At 27.9% G+C, this 20,615-nt stretch overlaps 1 protein-coding gene across 2 annotated transcripts in view; it reads right to left on the bottom strand.

Moving 5' to 3' along the window:
* Positions 1-13,711, bottom strand: part of LOC135930542 (probable serine/threonine-protein kinase MARK-A) — a 50,218-nt gene extending 36,507 nt beyond the window's left edge. For both annotated transcript variants that reach the window (XM_065467352.1, XM_065467353.1), the window contains exon 1: positions 13,568-13,711. In XM_065467352.1, coding sequence (XP_065323424.1) covers positions 13,568-13,592 — 25 coding nt within the window. In that variant the 5' untranslated portion in view covers positions 13,593-13,711. The remainder of the gene's footprint in view (positions 1-13,567) is intronic.
* Positions 13,712-20,615: the final 6,904 nt, after the last annotated feature.

Here is a 20,615-nt window from a genome sequence, read left to right as displayed (position 1 = left end):
ATTTGTCTAAATATCTCATAGTTTCGCCATAGTGTGGTTTTTTTAAATTTGCTCTCCTTGAAAATTGATCTGAATTGAGATAGAACCCTATAATAATCGGATATCTAATAAGTATATAAAACGCGAGAGGGTGTCTCTAGCTTAAGATCGATGTCACCTATCTTCTTTACTCCAGGGGAAAAGAAAATGAATTCTTTGAATTTTTTTCCCTCGCGAACTAATCAAAATTAATTTCAAACTACTCCCACAAATATAGTGTTGTTAATTGGTTGGTTGTGTAAACCCGGGGTTTGGGTCTAAAAAATCGACCAAACCATGAGCACCCCGGGTCTGAGCCCGGGTCGGTCTGAGCACATAAAAGGGTCGTAAATTTTGCTACCAAGCAAATTAACAATACTACCCAAAGGTTACGTAATACTCGTCGTATATACTACCTAAAACATTCTATCCGGTCCAATTATTTTCTTCCCGTAAAGTATAAAAAATTGGCGCTCAATTTTAAAAGGCTCCTAACAGTTTTGTGAATACTGTTTCTACTACCCAAACTTTATTCCAAAACTTAGCTGTGTAAAAAAAAATTTAACTCTTTTTTTGGAAAGTGAAGAAGATTGGGTATACTATCGATTTTAAACTTATTGCCAAAGGTTTTGCAATTCTGTCCCACTACACAAAATATATTATTTGGTCAAAAACCAATTTTTTTTTTACAAATGTTTTTTTAATTTTAAAAGCGCCCTAAGGCCCCATATATGCGTTAAAAAAAATTTTATTGCAAAATATATTTCATTAAAAAAAAATTTTGGATAAACTAAAAAAAAATAAATATCTATTAGATTTATACAAATGATTTTTTTTAAAAGATATAAGAATTGGTTTCAAGCCCGGCCCAAAATTTTTTTAAAAAAGTTATGCCGGACCGGACTTGGGCCGGGATCTCTAATATGAATTATACTATAAAAATAATTATTAATAAATTATTATCTTTCTACAAATTTATTATTTTAAGAGCCATTTTTTTAAAAAATAAAATATTATTTTTTTTAAAGCTATAAATTTAGCCACGTGGCTAAGTGTGGATGCAGGGTATCCTCTCATTCATAGTTAGCGCAAATTTGCGGCAAGGAATACAAAAATACAGCGTATTTTGTATATTTCGCCGCTAACTATGAATGAGGGGTTATTCGTGATCATTCAAAAGATGCAAATTTTTACTAAATTACCTAACTTTGACCAAACTCCAATATGGCGTGGTCAAGATTATCCCCTAAAAAATTGACTTAAACTTCTAAGTTTAGTCTCAACTTAATGATAGAGACTATTATTTTTGACTTAAAACTTGGTTAAGCCGTTTTAGAGCTGGCCAAAGTTAGCTGGTTTAACAACTCTATCATTTAGTGTTGTTAAATGACTCGATTTGAGCCGATTTTCAAAAACGGCTAACTCAATATTTTAGCTAGAAAAATATGGTCTAAGCTTAGAGATTTGTTGATAGATCTTCGAACCTTTGTGCCATCTATGAGCAAAATCTAAAGGCTTGCTTAATATTTGTCTGGATAAAATATTGAGACACCCGTTTTGAAAAACCGGCCCAAAAAGAGCCTTAACAACACTAGTCTCATAATAAGTCTCTGCCCTAAATTATAGCTAAAACAAACTGTTGAATTTTTAGGAATATGAATAACAAAATTATTCGATTCGAAAATTTGAATCGAATAATTTTGTAGGAAGATATATTATCTATAAAGTAGTTTTTTTTACCTATTATTCGATCGAATTATTCGAAATTATCCGTAAATATTTAAAATTATTCCTAAATATTTGAAATTATTTTTTAATAATTTAACATGTTTATTGAGGAAACATTTTTTTTTTAAAACTTTTTTTCCCCCGCATTTATAAATTAAATCACTCTTATAATATTCTAAAAATCCATTTTTTTAAAATTTTTTTTAAAATATTTTTTTAAGGAATTTAATCTTCGAATCAAATGCGAATAATGTAGATATTTAGATTTGTATTTAGGTTTAAGATTTACCCCTATATATGGGTTTAACAAAAATGATCAAATTTTAAAGATCTTTTCGTTCAAAATTTTGAACAAAAAATATTTGAAGATCAAAAAAAGCAAAATCTTTGAAGATTTTTTAATTTTGAGCAAATGTTAAACCCTTCCCTAAATACAGAAAATAAAAATAAAGAGAAAGGAAAGGAAATGAAAGGAAAGGAAAGGAAAGGAAAGGAAAGGAAAGGAAAGGAAAGGAAAGGAAAGGAAAGGAAAGGAAAGGAAAGGAAAGGAAAGGAAAGGAAAGGAAAGGAAAGGAAAGGAAAGGAAAGGAAAGGAAAGGAAAGGAAAGGAAAGGAAAGGAAAGGAAAGGAAAGGAAAGGAAAGGAAAGGAAAGGAAAGGAAAGGAAAGGAAAGGAAAGGAAAGGAAAGGAAAGGAAGGAAAGGAAAGGAAAGGAAAGGAAAGGAAAGGAAAGGAAAGGAAAGGAAAGGAAAGGAAAGGAAAGGAAAGGAAAGGAAAGGAAAGGAAAGGAAAGGAAAGGAAAGGAAAGGAAAGGAAAGGAAAGGAAAGGAAAGGAAAGGAAAGGAAAGGAAAGGAAAGGAAAGGAAAGGAAAGGAAAGGAGAAAAATAGAGAAGAAAAACATAGATAATATAAAAATAAATAAAACTAGCTTAGAAAAATATTTGGTAATTTAAGTTTTAATGATTTAATAAAGTAACATTTTATTTTAATTTTTTAATAAATTTTTTTTTAAAAAAAAAAATAAAATTATCGATTTAAGGCTTCTCAATTCTATTCTATTCATGAGCATTTAAATACGAATATATCTGTTTAATTTTCCTAAAAGAAATTTTTAAAGCACTTATTTATTTCAAATATTCAATCAAAATACACGAAATTTTAATTGCTATTTTTTTGAAATGCAAAACATAACGCTTTATATTTATTCATTTTGTATAAACGCTTATAAATTTCTGAAATAAATATCAGACAAGTTCACAGAAATAAATATTTTTAAAAAATCGAAATTTTTAAATTATCTATATTTGTATAAAAATGTATAAGAATATTTCCCAAAAAACCTTTTACAAGATGAAAGAACAAGCAACGAGGTTTGTTAATAAGCTTTAAAAAGGCTTAATTTTCAAAAACGGCTAACCCAATATTATAAACATATTATTGGTGTTGTTAAATGGCTCGATTTGAGCCGATTTTAACGGCTAACTCGATATTTATGCTAGAAATATATTGACTAAGCCTTGAGATTTCGCTAACTGATGATACAAACCGATGACTGAAAATTATCAGGCTTGCATTAGATTTTTCGGGATAAAATATCGAGCCGTTTAACAACACTACATATTATGTAACGTCGTCTGGAGATTTTATTAGTAAGATAGAAGAAGGATCTATTTAATGAAATCTTGAGACCTGCGTAAATTTTATTTTGAATAAAATCTGAATTTAAAATTAAGCGAAAATCGAGCATTAAACAACAAACTGATAAAAAAAAATAAGGGCTGTGTGTGATGTGCAGAGGATTGGAATGGATCGGTTTTTAAATTTTCAATATAACGAGTGGGCTAGCTTTTTGGGTTATAACACCGCCCATTGCAGACCTCCAAAGAAAGGTAAGATCTTACAAAATTGAATCCTTATAATGTATTATGCGTATTTTAGTTTAGGTAATAATATAGAACGGAAAAAATAAATACGCAACATGATAAAATGTTAAGAAATATAAAATTACAAAAATTATATTATTGTAAAACTATCTTCGAAATCGAATAATTTATTATAAAAAAAATGAATCAAAGAATTGAATATCCGTTTTGAAAGGTTAAATGCAAAGTGAATTATACAGTTAATTTCAAAATAAAGTGAATTAATAAATTGAGTAATTTAAGGGGAACCAATCACTATGTAAAGAGGAATTTGTCATCTTTGGGAATCTTTGTAATATGTCAAGAAAGTAAAGAAGTAATGAGTGAAAGGAAATAAAAAGTGAAATTATTTATTTTTCTTTGTTTAAAATTCGCAGTTTTTTTTTAAGATAATTGAACAATTAATTTAAAATATAAAAAAAAAAATTACAACCTTCAATGAAAATTAGCTTTTTTCTCTCTCTCTCTATAAAATTTGTTTTAAGCCTCAATTTTTAAAAAAAATTATATTATAATACGTTTTCCTATAATTGCAAAAATATTAAATTTCTTTTAAAAAAGTAATTTCTGACAAAAAGAAGATTTGTAAAAGTAGATGGGTTTATCAGTCAGGGCTAAGTTATATAATAATGAAAGCAGGACTGGCACCCATACATAATTGGTTAGGTCTCAAGAACTTGCTCCTAAACATATATAACACGCGATGAATTGCATCTACCTCATATAAAGATATCGGTATTTTATATTTTGATTATGAGCGGTATTTTTAGGTTCCGTTTGAGAATAATTATCCGAACTAAACTATCTCACTCATTTTCACTAATGCCATATATTTATTTTAGATATAACATTTTTGGTAAAAGCCTAGTGAAACTCGATGACATCAAAAGTTCCCGAATTAAATTGGGGAAAAAGTTTTCTAAAAATTAGTGGAGGTATAATAATAAATTGTATTTTTATTAATGGATAAAAAAATATATGGCTTTGTGTATTTCTATTTTCTAAGTTATTTCTGAGCAATGGTTTCTTATCAGCCATTTTGCTCAAAAATATATATCTCTCTTAGGGCTGTACATATAAAGTACTTACCAAAGCATGCTATGGCATAAACGTAACGCCACTGTTGATAGGATTAACTATTTTGTTAGTAAGTTCTAGAAATTGTTCAATTATAGTCTGTAAAAAAATTAATCGTAAATATTAAAAAATATTTATATATAATTCACTATTGTGACATTTAGTATTGTTAAACAGCTCTAAATTAAGATTTTAGCCATAATAATATTTTTGCAAGCCTCTCGAAATTTCGTTAATAGATGTCCAAACCTTTCTGCCATCTATGAGCAAAATCTTGAAAGACACTTTTGTAAAAAGATAATGTCAGATTATTGGGGAAGGAATAACCAAAATGGTGTCATCGTTCTAGAAAAAACGATGAATATCATCAAAAAGAATTTTAATACATCGATTTTGCTTAAATGTTTAAATAATATAGTTTTGGGAACAACATAGATTTGGCTGAAAACTAAGGAGAGCAAGATAGTATCCAAGGTATCGTATGTCCCGATAAATTTGATAGACTCAATAATCATCAAATTTTAAAAAAACTTTTAATTATATACTTTTAATAAAGGATTATCATGCAAGTTAAACCTTTTTTTAAGCTTACATAAGAAAGAAAGAAAGAAAGAAAGAAAGAAAGAAAGAAAGAAAAAACAACAATATTTGTTATTTTTAAAAAACAAAATAGAATATTAAATTATTCGATTCGTGCGAATGGTGTTGCTAATGGCTCGAAGAAGATTTTTAAAGACGGCAAACTCAATATTTTATCCAGAAAAAATAATAAGCAACCCTGAATATTTTGCTTGTAAATGGAACAATGGTTGGATATCTATTAGCAATATATCAAGGCTGAGGCAATGGCGTCACTAGCCTTTACAATCTCAGAGGGCTCAAATAAAAATTTTCAAGGAGTCCCTGTGCACCTCTTTTTAGTGAGGCTACTGCTAGGATTAAGCAATATTTCTCTGGCTAAAATATTGAGTTAGCGCAGTTTATAAAAAAAATTGGCTTAAATCGAGAAAATATCATATTAAAACGATTTCTTTTTGGAATGGTATACTCGAGGAGAACCCGTGAACAATCGTAGAGGCAAATATTCTAGTATTTTAATCCCTAATGATTTTATCACCATCATTATTATTAACTATTTAAATTTAAAATATAGGCATAATAATATTAATTATATCTCTTAAACTTGAAATATTTATACATACTAATCAATAATTATTCATAAAAATAAAAAATTCGTCACATTTGATATCCCGTTTATATCCATTAAAATTACATTTATTGTTTGTCATCTATTTTTAGTATAATATAATTGAATGGGAAAAAATTATCGATTTCTTTGGACATTTTTATAAATATTTATTTTATTGTATTTTTTCTTAAATTTAATAAATAACTTATCATTTTATATAATTTGTTTGATATTTGAATTTTGTATCGTCTCGAGTAACTTGGCCAATTAGACCGATTTTATAATTACTTTTAATGTCAACCCGATTTCCATTTATGTATAAAATAGACTGACTATGCATTCGTTAAAAATGCATCAATGAAAACAGCTGTGGTGGTGTCATTTTGATTACCCATATCATTATTAAAAATTTTTAAACGAGAGGCCAATTTATTCCTATGTCTGATGCAAGCTTTATTAAAGAATTGCCTGATCATCGAGATAAAAAGGAAGCAAGTTATCAAATTAATAGTCGTTTTTTTAACATGAGAATAATTACTATATGGATTACCAAAATGGCGGATTCAGCTGATTTGCAATTAACGACGCTTTTAAATGCATTATTATGAATGCATCGTCAGTCTAGGTATTATTATATGTCAATGATAATAATAAAGGTCTATGATCTATGATTTAGAAGATTAAGCGTGCTCAGTAAGCGGAAAGCATTTCAGAAGGCGAAAAATATGCTTTGTTTTATACCAAACCAAAAATAATAAAAGCTAAGGAGTCAATAGATAGGCACAATCGAGAATCCCCGGGAAAACGCCCCCAAGAATAGAAACCCCAGCTGTTGTTAAAAAGCCAGATTCGGGTCGATTTTTTAAAATAAGGCCCGATTAAGATTATAACCAAAATAACATTATGTAACTCTAAATATTTTGCACTAAGCTGGCAGAAATTCTTGGACATCTATTTGCCAAATCTCGATATTTACATATAGCCAAAATCTAAATCGGGCCGTTTTGAAAAATCCACTCAAATCAGGCCTTTTAACAACACTTACCCCTTGCCAAAACCTTTTTGCTATAACATAAAATTGAAATTCTAACGGTGTACCATATCAAATATAAAAAAAGATGAGTATAATGAACTCAGTGCCGTACCAAGACTTTTGGCGGCCAGGAGAAAAAACTAATTTGGCGGCCTTTAAACAAAAACCCCAATTCATCTAAGCTTATTTGAAAAAAAAAAATAATTTCGTATTCTGACAAAAACTAATGAAAACAATGTAATAATGGTAAAAAATTTATTAAATTTTAATCACAAATATGAGTAAAGCATATTTAAAAAAAATTATTATAGTGGGAATGTGCCGTATATTTAATCACAAGTTTACTATATGATCATTAAAAACTAAAAAAAAATAGTATAATTTCAATATTTATCCTCGCCTTTTTATTTGCGAAAGAGAAAATAACTCAATAATTTAATATACCCATCCATAAAGTTCGTATGAATAAGGAAAACTAATTGTAATATTATTTGTTGGCTTAAAATAATAAGTCGAATAAGGTCTAGACCTGAAAACTCACAGTTAGCGCGAATTAGCGGTGTAGTATATAAAAATCAAAAACCTGCAGTCCGTCTCTAAACCCGGCCTAGCCTGGGTACACGGGCCGGGCTGTATTTTAATTTTTTTAAATACCCGGGCCGGGCCGGGCCGTATATTTTAAAACGAAATATTTGAAATCCTATAAAAATCAAAAATAAATATAATATATTTTAAAAATATCCCAACCGGTTCTTGAAATTTTTTTTTTAATAAAAGTTGGACCGAGCCTGAAAATACAAAACGCGGGCCGGACCCGTGCAAATGGTACTTCTGCAGGTCTCTGATAAAAATACAGCATATTTTGTAAACTTAGCCCATTTTGTATAATTCGCCACGCGCGCTAGCCGTGAATGAGGACAGTCTAGGTTTAAAATTTAAATTTTTATTCTAAAATAAGAGTTTGAACAGCTGGCACAAATTATAAAAAATAATAATGTGTATAAATAATATTAAATAAATTCGATGCTATGATGATTGAAAGATGTATATGCTTTAGGTTTGTTTTTTTTATCAAGCGCATAAATAACATGATATTTAAAACATTATATAATTTTAATGATAATAGATGGTTGAACAAGAGAATATCATTAAAAGTCTGAGAAAATTTATTCAAGAAAAGATATGAAATTACTATGGAAAAGTGGATTATCTCGAGCATTAAAGTAATGTTACTTAAGTGGTACCCTAGAATAGCAAAAATAAAAATGCGATAAAGTTAGTATTATAGTGGCCAGAAATAAATAGTGATGCAGAAAGTTTGGTGAAGAATGAGGAAGGCCAAATATACAACGTGATATGTCTCCAAGTGCTCAACTAGGCAGGTTAGCTAAAATAAGGAAATGTATGGCATCATCTACATGGATAATGCCGGGACATTCAAAGATTGATATTGGTTGCTCTCAATAGAGATGTTAATAGTCATTCAAAAATACTCTGGAGACTGATAATAATAAGCAGAGCCCTGTGGAAATGCCACTAAGAATTAAACTCGGAAATGTGAGGGATACAATGAGAAAATTGTGTATTGTAAATAAAAAATTACGTTAGAGCAGAAAAATATGGTAGAGAAGTGATATTTTGCAAAGAAATTAAATAAGAAATAGGTGGGGGGGGGGGGTTATAAGTGTTAGAACCTTTGCATTATGAAATCAGAAGGAAAAACAATAGTTCGTGATGACCATTTGATAATAAGAGAGGAAAAATGATAGAAAATATTGTCCAAATTGACAAACAGAAAGAACGGCACAACTTAGGTATACCGATGAATCAGCCAGTTAAACAATTCAATGTATTTTGAATGAGAGCGATATCCATTGGAGCTTGATTGAAGGCGCTTTCAAAGAGATTCAAGTTTATGCCAGTTCAATTGGAGACAAATGTTATGTAATAATTAATTGATTATTTAAATTTTTGAATTTTATTGTTTTGATTTTAGATATTTTTTTACTTTTAGTTTTAAAAGAAATAAACTTAATTCGGTTAATTAACAGCGTATCATAACCATATGGAAGGTTTATTTTCCTAACATTGTTCGTTATTTGTCATGTCATCCTAAGATATTGTGAGTGCATATACCTTTCAATTTTTGGGTAAAATTTTAAATCGCTGAATTGCGTCTCTCCCAGATTACCAGAAGCATAGTAATATCCAAATATTGAAAAAATCAGGCTAAGCTCTAAATTATTGGCTTTAAGTTAAAGCCCTGCAAATCGATAAGTGTAAATCCTTAGAATTTATTTTTAAAACTGTCAATATATTTGACGTTCAGTAACTTCATTTTTTTATCTAACGGATATAGGGATTCATGGTAATATAGTGATCCGCCATTAACTAAATTAGTTTTAAGGATGACCCGACTTTTGTATGAAAGATAAATTTTGAACATCTGACATGGTCCAACTCTAAGACACTCAAATAACATTTTGTACCTTTTTTTTTGAATTGACTTTAATTATTCTGTTATATAATATGTATTGTATTGATTTCGCCACCTTTATTATAGGGAATTTTATACTAGTTAATAGCTTTTTTAAAATATAAATCGTATAAACAATGTAAATCTATAAAAGGGTATTTTATTTCCTGGGCCTAATTTTCCTAATTTTTTACCCCCTGAGGCTTTCTTTTCCAATTATAGACCTAAAGTGTGCGGGGGTGAGGGGTGGGGGGTTGTTAAGTCTTCTAGAATATCATTTTAAGCCAATGAAAATTGATACTACTCTCTAGCCCTTTCTCCCTACTCGCCAAAAAATGGATAAAATGAAGGTTAAGATTAGAAATAAAAGTATACAAATCAAAAACTTTTAATTACTTAAATTTTAAGAAGGAAAAAAACATCTAAAATAATTATATATTATGAATGATCATTAATAAGGTAAAAGATAAAAGAACCTAGCCATTTGCCGGTCAAAAAATCGACTCTATTCCCCGCCAAAATTTATTAATGAAGTGGGGAATGGAAGAGGGGTGGTTGCTTCTTACCTTAAAAATCTACTTTAAATTGTTGACTACAATGGAGATATAGAAAATAAATATATATAAAATAAACTAAACTTTTAATTTTTGATCTATAGGATTTAATTATGAACTTTAGTCATTAGTTCTTATTTTTCCATTTTCAATTATTCACATTGGTTTTTCCTAAATGAACATCAATTTAATTATATCGTGCAAATTGTAAATTTATTAAATAAAATCACAAAACTTCTTTTATTGATAAAAAAATATATATACATATTATAAGGTCAATTGACTTTTACGTATTTTTCTTTTCATTGCGAAATCGTAATTTTTTTAAAAAAAAATAATTTTGTAATTAATGGTTCCTTATTTTGCAACTAAATTATTTATAATTGATCTGACTTTTGGCTTTCAATTTATATCCTTTTTTTTAAGGGTACACCAATTATCATCATGTTTATTTCATAAGAATATGAAGTGATATTAATAAATATGAAACAACGAGCCATTTAGTTTATTAGGGATATTGGTAAAATTTTCATTTGAACAAGAGATGAAAGTGATAATTCCTAAAGTCTGATCTCTTCTTTTAAATTGATTCCATACCATTTGCTGCGTTTAATAACTTCAGAGAAATAAATATCATTTGTTCATACATATATACCTCCTAAATAGAAAAAAAAGAATCTAGGTACAGATTATGTTAGATTCGATTACATTAACTTCCTAGTAACTCTAGAAATTTAATTAAGATGAATAAAAATAATGCCTCCATTTTTAGCCGAGTCAACCAGCTAAATAATAGAGCGATCATCCACCCTTCTTTAAACAAACAGAAAATGAGGTAATAATTCTCGACCTAAAACTAAGTTCAGCTGTTTTTTAGATGGATGAAAAATAAAGCAATTATCCTATACTCCCTCCCTACCTTTCTTCCTAAACTATTTCGGAATAAATACGCATTTTAATTCAGTAGCATTTTTAGGCAAAATTTTCGTGTTTAAACATTTATTTTTAATTTTTACAGCTTAAATGGCGATTCAAAATATCCAGTTTTCAAATATAAGGCCCGGGTATTAGGCCCGACCCGTGTATATTTTAAAAAAATTGAAATTAACCCTACCCTTGTACCCGAGCAGAGCCTGCGGATCTCTGTAAATTAAGTAATCATAAGAGGGTGGTTTAAGAAATGAAATAATTAAACCTTTTAAAGATATAAAAACATGGGACAATCCCGCTAATATATTTCTAATATGAAAATTATAACCCCCACTTTATAAAGAGCGGTGTCCAGCTATTATTTAGGAAAGATTATTAGTAAGCGATTAATGGCGTGAGTTAAATAATAGGCCTTCAGTGAATCGGTGTGGATTCTTAAATATTTTGTATTTGTTTGTGCGTGGATGGGTGTAAATTTTAATTTCCTCGTTATTAATATTCTTAGGTTTTACGTGCATCTATAAAAGGTAATTTGCGTTAAAGCTAGAATCTCTACAGCTCAATGCTCTGAAAAATTATCTAATTGAGAGCAGAAAAATTAATTGTATTTGCGAATTATATTACTAGAAAGCAAAATATCGCCGCGAAAATTCGCACTAACTGTGAATGCAGGGTTATATTTCATATAAACATACCCTAACCCTAACGATGACGCTTGTATAAGTAGTTGGAATTTTAAGAAATTTATCATACTCTACTGTGATCTAAATTGTGTGATCAAGGGAATAATTTTTGGGAAAATCTAATTGACTCATTTACATTTTGACTTTTTTTGAAATAGTTTTCAATTTTATTCATATGAAACTAAAAAAATATCAAGGATAATCAATGTGTATTTTTCAGGCAATGTGTTATTTTTTTTACTAATTGAAAAAAATCATTTTTTGAAGCACGTTTTTTTTTAAAAAATTTTAAAATGGACTTTACCGGAATAATATTCTTTATCTTATGAATTGTAGACAATTTTTGCCGATAACCTTTTTAGTCATTTTTAATTTATAATTTATAAAAAAAATACCAAAATTTCGATATAGTATTTAAATAATTTTTTTTTAAAGTAAAGTGTAAAATACTCTTAATTGCAATCTTAGGAGATGGGACAATGCGCCCAAATATTTTTAAAAAAATTACAAAATAAATATAATCCAATTTACGTATAATAATTTTTCGAAGGATAGGTAGATTTGAGAACAACATCTCTTGCTCCTTCTTGTGGACCAATGAATTCATGTATTGAGAAGACGAAAAAATGATTAGAATAAAGAAATGAAAAGCTTAATTTAACACCATCATTTATATTAATATAAAAATTATATATTTTTTTTCTTAATCCCTTGATTGGTGAGGCAAGAAAAAATAAATAAATTCTTTTGGGTATAGGATTCATTGGAATCTCTCAATTTTATATTATCAGCTGTGAGATTTTTTTAAAAATTTGAAAAATCTGATTTTGACCGGAAATGTATAAAAAATCTATGGGGGAAAAAACTATTATAAATTATATTAAGTTCAAAATTTCATTGCAAAGTTATAAAACCGCACTCAAAAAATTGATCTAAAGTTGAAAAAATCATACAGAGCCGGAAAAAAACACATGGCCTCTAACATATATAATATACATATCAATAATAAGTGGACCTAAACAATCTCCAATAATGTTTATGGGAAAAACCCCGCCTAATGGTTTTCCCTCGCCTGTTTAGAGTAGTGTAGGTAGTGTTGTTAAACGGCTTGTTTTGAGCCGATTTTTAAAAATGGCTAACGTCAATACTTTAGCCAGAAAATATAATATTGCCTAAACCTCAAAATTACACTAATGTCTTAGACCTTGGTGATGAACAAAGGCTTGCTTGATATTTTTCTGGATAAAATATCGAGTTAGCCATTTTTAATAAAATCGTAACGAGCCGTTCAAACAACACTAAGTGTAGGTAATAATCTATGGTAATATATTTCTTTATGTTCATCAAACACTGAACCCTTATCCCTTGGTTATAATAAGTCTCCAAAAAAGTCCTATAACTTTAAAAAAAAAATCAAAAAACTATACAAAAAAAAATACATTTAAACTTTGCAGATATATAATTTGGAATATAGTTACAGAAGAAACAATTTTAAATTTAATTTGTAATAACAATGATAAATTCTTTGGGGTACAAAGTACAACAACTATAATACACAACACACCTTAGCAGACGAAAATATATTTTTCAAAAAAAATTAATCATATTTTATTAAAATTATTATACTAGATCATCCTTTCCCTGAAAATAAAAAGATGGGTTTAACGAATGATAATTCAAATCAAAATCAATATAAATAAGAGCTTTTTAAGAATGTGTATATACCAATTTTTCAATAATCAGCTGGGCACTTGAGCCTATATTTTCAAAACGGCTAACTAAATATTATAACCAGAAAATAAGCCTCTAGTTTTCGCTAATATACCTTACAAAACCCTTTGTTGTAACATCTAGCAAAAAATTTTTTTAATGAGTTAACCGTTTAACAACGCTAAACAGGAGACTCTTAAAAATTGAAAGCCTTTATAAACAAAAATATCTTTCTTTATTTTTTTACTTTGTTCTTGAATATCTGAATCCATTATTGATCAAGAATTGGGAAAATCTTTTCACAGTTTTTAAAGCCTTTTCTATTCTTTAAAAATCGTTTTAAATAAAATGATTTATTTACTAAATTATGAAATAATCTAATATCATTTATAAAAAAATTTTTATATATATAATTTAAAAAAATAAAATGATATTATTTTGTTTAGAAAAATTATATATATTTTTTTATTATGAGAAGGATAAAAATAATAATAGTATGTATGAGTTTAACTACGAAAAAGATGTTGATTATTGATTTGATCATGTTATTAAAAATTTATTATAGTGATCAAATAAAATTTATTATAACCATTCATATTAAAAAATGACAATTTAGGACACAAATAAAATAAAATATTGAAAAAATAAAATTTTTTAAACCACCAATATTGATTCCTTTCCTCCTATAATAATTAAACTCTTATTTTTAACTTTATATGTATGACACCCTATCAACTTGATAATAAGTAAATTATACATTCAAACTGTATTGCTAAAATGTTAAGGAAATAGTGGTCCCTGAAAAAAATATAACAGGTAACAGTAGAATATAGAAGTAAAACACATTATATGATGATTTAAGAAACTTATTAATGGCATGAAAATTTTAATTTGTTTGAATGGGAATTAAATCTAGTATATTAAGTAACCCTAGGCCATACAATCGATTTTAAGATATCGTACCTTTTGAGGTAGGTTCTTATTTACCGTAATGAAGAAAGATCCCATTATTTGTGCATGTACTAATTAGTATTACTGCCAATATATAGAGTGAATTTATTATATTTGGAAAAATAACTCCAAAATATAGTTTAAAGTATTAAAATGCTTCCATAGCATTTCTTGGAGGTACATAGGCGTATCTAAGATTTTACTAAGGGGAGTGGGAAGCACTAATAGGTGGGTTTTTCCCATAATTTTTATTGGATATCTTAAGGTCAAATTGTAAGCATTTAGGTATATTTAATTTTTTATAAAAATAATTTTTGATTCTCATTTCTTTTTTATTTTAATTAAAAAATGCCTTTTTTTAAAAAAATTTTGAATTATTGAATTATAGTCGTTATTTTAAAAAGTAATTAACTTATTCTATAAAAACTAAAATTGAAATATTCCTTAATGTGTCTTTTGTGAAAAAGTGCAACACATGTAGCTGGAATCGAATTAGCGACTAAATACTGATTTAAATCACAGATAGAAATGTCCAGTACAATAAGATCCAGGCAAAAGTACCACAGACAAAAAAAAACAATGGATAGAAATATCCCGATTTGGATTAAACCTATTTTTAAAGTTCGGGTATTTTTATTTGCGGTATTTTTGTCCATGATTTCATCCTAATTTTAACATTTTTGTTTAGATTCGAAACTATTTCCTTAGAACACTCTTATCTTGATGTTTAAGCATTTAAAAATTATAAGTTATCTGTCTTAGCCCTAACCACCAATTTGGATTAAATAAATTTTTTAAAGTTCTGGCATTTTTGTCTGTAATACTTTTACCCGTGATTTCTTCCTAATTTCAACATTTTTGTTTAGATTCGAAACCATCTCCTTCCTAAAGAACCCTCCTCGATATTTAGCATTTAATACGAATTATACGTTTACTGTTTTAGACCTAGGGTTGGACTAAATGTACAAGTTAAATCCTTAGAATATTTTTTAAAAAAAATTATTCATCTTTTTTTTAAACGCTTCAAATCTGAAATATTTTTTTTTAAATTATAAATATTATTCACAAAAGTTTCAGACGTAAAAAAAATGAAAAACGATATTTTTATTTTAAAAATATTTATTTTCGTCTACCCATTGAACCAAGAAAATATTATTTTTATTACACTTAAGCGTAACGATAAATATAATGTGTAAAATTAAAGATCAATGAAATTATTACTTTATTATTCAAGAAAATAAAATAAAATATGAAAGAAATAAACGATAAAGTCAAGTGAACGCTAGTATTGTTAAACGGCTCGATTTGAGTCGATTTTAAAAAACGGCTAACTCAATATTTTAGGCAGAAAAATATTGGCCTAAACCTCGAGACTTCGCTGATAGATGTAAAACCTTTGTGCTATCTATGACCAAAATCTTCAGTCTTGCATTAATATTTTTCTGGCTAAAATATTGAGTTAGCCTTTTTTAAAAATCAGCTCAAATCGAGACGTTTATCAACACTAATTGAGACATTACTTGACGTAAAAAGTATCTAGGAGAGCTCTCTAGAAGCTTGGTTTATTAAGCCATTCGCGTAGTGAGGGGGTTATTTTTATGTCCTCGCGATAAGGTAATAGATTTTTAATCGTGTTAAATATTATATATTTTCAACTATTCAGCATTTTCCGTGCACAGAGGATTACAGTTCCATTATTCAGATTTTAAATTAAAGAAAATAATATGTGTAACTTTGGGAGCGCCTCAGATTCCGAGAAATGTAGAGTGTTTTAGCAATAAAGGCTTCTTAACTCGGGTTAAAAAAAATCCGTTTAACATCTTAGCATGCAATAGGCCTGAACAGGTCCACACCCCTCCCATTTTTGTAAACACCAACCCGCCGGCTCGCCAACGGTTTGCCCATAGTTTTGTCAAAACGACTCGATTTTAGCCGATTTTTAAAAACGGCCAACTCAATATTTTAGCCAGAAAAATATTGGCTAACCATCGAGATTTCGTTAATTAGATATCCAAAACCTTTGTGTCACATTTATGAGAAAAATCTTCAGGCTTTCTGGCTAAAATATTGAGTTAGCCCTTTTTAAAAAATCGGTTAAAATCTGCCGTTAACAACACTACCTGGCCGCTTATTGTTTCAAAATTATTTAACCCACCATCCCGTACAGTAATAAAAATTATTCGCTTGCCAATTTCTTTTCGATTGTCTATTATGGCTTTTAGCTCATCATTCAGCCTGGAATGTTTTGAAAATAGATTAGATGACCTAATAGCCACCCATAAATATTTGTACGAAAAATAAAATTTATCTCAATAGTTGGTTAAGCATTTTTAATCAATTAGTTTTATAATTTGGATAAAAAAAAATTAGTATAAATTCCTATTATAATGAAGGATGTGAATGAGTGATGAATTTAACTCTTCAGTGTACAGTTGAAGAAAATATCATGCAAGAGAATTGGTGGGGTACCCTAAGACCCCAATTTAGAAGCATTGTATATTAAGATCAAATCAATTTGTAGCTTTCATATATTAATAAATATCTTAAATAAACTATAAGTTAATGATTTTAACAATTTAATCTTATTTTATCATTATATAACAGCTTATGTCAAGGGAGTCACTGACAAATTATTTTAAAAATGTCACAATGTGATATAAAAAAAATGTATAAATAAAATTGATGATGTCGAATGTATCTAACTAAGGTTCAAATATTAATATAATATAACTTTAATAAAAATGATATATACAAAAAAGCGTTTATTTAATGCGAAATATATGCCAAAACAGATTTTAAAAAGTTACACGGGTGAATAGGTGGGGTATATATGACCCCAAGCTCCAAAGGACCGTTATAACTCTTGAACTACTGAAAAATTTCAAAATTAATTCTGCATACATACACTTTTATCTATAGATGTTAGGCTACTAAAAGATTTCAGGCAAAAATATCGAAACAATTTTATGTATAATAAGGTTTTTAAAATGACTAGGATCTGCATTATTCCCGCCTGCGCAATTGAAGGGTTAAATTTATTTCAATCAAATCAAAAAAAAAAGTGATAAAATATTTATGAATAACAATTATTATTTATCATTTAATTTATAACTTCTGCTTTAATTTCTTTAATTATCATTTCTTTATTCCCTTTTAAATAATTTATTAACCAACAATTCAAAAATTCTAAGAGATAATTGCAAGAGTTTTTTTTTGAAACACTTCCTAATATCTCTAAGCACCTTTCCCTATAATACCGAATGCCAATCACTTTTATCTTGTTTGCACTTTTGTCTTTTTTAAAGTGTGCAACACCTATTTTTACAAATAAATTTTTTTTTTCGAAATTAAGTTTAAAGACATATTATGTCGCAATTGGATCAATGACTCACATGAATACCTAGACTGATGATGCATTCATTAAAAGTGCTCACCAGTATAAAACAGCTGTGGACACCATTTTAAGTTACGTATAGCATATTTATTTAAAAATTGATAATTATAATGCAAACGAAAATGAAATAATATCCTACCCCCTCCCATCTATTTAGCAGATCAAATTTAAATATTTTAAAGTATTCTGTGAACAATTCTGAATTATTTTTTTTTCATTTGCAGACCTCTAATTTGATGTTACAAAAAAAGTTATTAAATCGAAAACATACTTCATTTTATATTTATATATAACTATTAAATTATAACAATTTGCCTTTTATTTAAAAAACAAAACAAATTAAACCATTCTTCTCTCAACATAAACGGAGTGAAATCAAAAACTATTAAAGTTTCCCTAAAAATAAATCGATAATAAGTGATTTATAATCTCGAATCGAAAATGATATTTATAATCATTATGGTTTTGTTTTGTTTCATTCATAAAACTTAAATATGTTATAAAAATTAGGGTCTAAAGCTTATAATATATGACAATAAATATTTTTAAGTATAATATGATTTATATATTTAAAAATAGTCATCTTCCGTTATATATTATATTTTTTAAAAACATAATTTATTATAATAGCATATATCGACATTAGAGGTTAAGCAAAGGGCAGGAGTTTAGTCCAACCCCTCACCAAAGATGTGAACGTTGGGCGCTTTACTAGACGAGTTAAAAAATATATTTAAAACAATAGACCGGCTAGGGGACTGAATTTTTAATTATTTTTCGGGAGAATGCAGAACAATCATCCATTTATATTTCATTAATACTGCTCGTAGAGTAAATATCAACCCGGGTTCAGAAATTTAAAATTGTTTGGTTATGCATTTTGATACTACAGACCAAACAGAGACCGTTGTGTGTACAAAAACGAGTCCGGGACGGGTTCGGACCTCTCTTAGAAAATCGGTTTCGATTAACCTCCTGTTGTCAAAATTTCTGCTAAATGGAGTTTATAATTACTGAAACAATTATCAAACATGTAGCCGGCGGCTAAAACATCATTTTTGGATAAATAAACCGACGGGCGAATAGATTTAAAAAAATTAAAGCAACGATTGGGCGGATTTGCTGAAACCGGCCCGTTGCACACACCGCTAATCGCCTTATTAGTATAATAATAGATTAGAAGTATTTTTTTTTAAACCTGTATAATTTGAATATACGAGTAGAAAATTTTATTTTGCCTAGAGTACTGGTCAAGACCATTAAATTTAATATATCATATATAATATATACGTAATATGATATAAGTATTTAATATTGTGCAATCTTTATAAATACGAATTTTTGTTAATTATTTTATATTTTAATATATAATTTTTAACGCGGTCAATATTGAGGAGCTAGAAGTAGTAAACCAAAATTTTTAATCCCATTTTTGACAATTCTTTTGAGGAATTTTGTTGAAATAATTCGAACCATTGATTATTCGTTAATCTATTAAAGTATGTCACTGAAACCCTTATAACATGTCATGTCATCGAACTGGTTTTAGAGTATATAAAATTGTAATTTTCATGATATATTTCGCTTATGATATTGTAAAGATAATAACATAACATAATTAAGGTGGGGTGGTATATTTAAAAAAAATGAGAAAAATTTTTTTTTTGGCTTTTACATAATAACTTTATTAAATCTCAAGGATAATATTATTATATTATTTGCTACTATATTATTGTATTATAATATTATTAATATATTCTGTTTTGTATTATAATATCGTGGTTGTCTTGTCATTGTCGATATCCTTTATTTACACATAATTTTGAATTATTATTAAGTCTTAAAAAAGGTTTTCAAAATAATTGGTTCAAATCTAAATTTACAAAATATAAAAATTGACTTTTTTTTTAGCGGCAGACAAATATATTATAATTTTTAGTTTATGATAGTTATTGCATATTCAGCATAACGCAACTTACCTATACAACTACCAATTAAAAAAAATTCAATAGGACCCATTTCTTAAAATATATTTAATCATGCTTTTGTTTCCGATATTCTAAATAACAATCCCCCCCTTCCCCCATAAGAAGGAACCACTTAGTTGGCCTTAGAAAAAACGTGGTTCCTGCTGGATTCGAACCTAAAACTATCGGATTGAGTTGCACGTATTCAACCGACCAGACCTCAGGCACTATGGCAATTTTTTTATAATATGATTAAGATTAATTCTCTATCCGCGCGATATTTAAAATTAACATACTTTTTAGGGTTTGATATATTTTATAAATGCAACTTAAAAATGGTCTTATATTTAATGTTAATATCATTCTATCTAATTAGTGTTGTTAAAAAGGTCTGATTTAAGATTATAACCAAAAAATAACCTTACTTAAGCCTAAAAATTTTGCACATAGAGCTAGCCGAAATGCTTGGACATCTTATTAGCCAAATCTCAATGCTTTACATAATATTATTTTAACTAAAATCTTAATAGGACCGTTTTGAAAAATCGACCCAAATCATCGGGCTTTTTTTTTACAACACTACTATCTATATCCCATGGTATTAGCAATCTTTTAAGTCGGGAAAAATATATCCTGGAGAAATGGATAACTGGAAACTAGTCCAATTTTATTAATAGCTTAGAAAGAGAAATTTTCTTTTTTTTAAGAAAAATATTATTTTAAGATAATAATCAAATAATCGGGTAATAAAATATTATAAAAAAGATATAATGAGATCGGGTTACTTTTTTAGACTAATGTTTTACGTTTTATTTTAGAATAATGCTCATAAGACTTTAAAAAAATAAATATCCTCTTTTTAGTAGAAAATAAGTGTTGTATTTCACAAACGTCCCGATTAAAATTTTAATAATATTATGTACTACTCAAATGACATATATGATACCTAGACTGAGACGATTCATTCATTAAAAGTGTACATC

Source organism: Gordionus sp. m RMFG-2023, chromosome 5, assembly GCF_954871325.1.
Source record: "Gordionus sp. m RMFG-2023 chromosome 5, tfGorSpeb1-WG-v2, whole genome shotgun sequence".
In the NCBI taxonomy this organism is placed as follows: Eukaryota; Metazoa; Nematomorpha; class Gordioida; order Chordodea; family Parachordodidae; genus Gordionus; species Gordionus sp. m RMFG-2023.
This window is presented reverse-complemented; position numbering and strand designations above follow the sequence as displayed.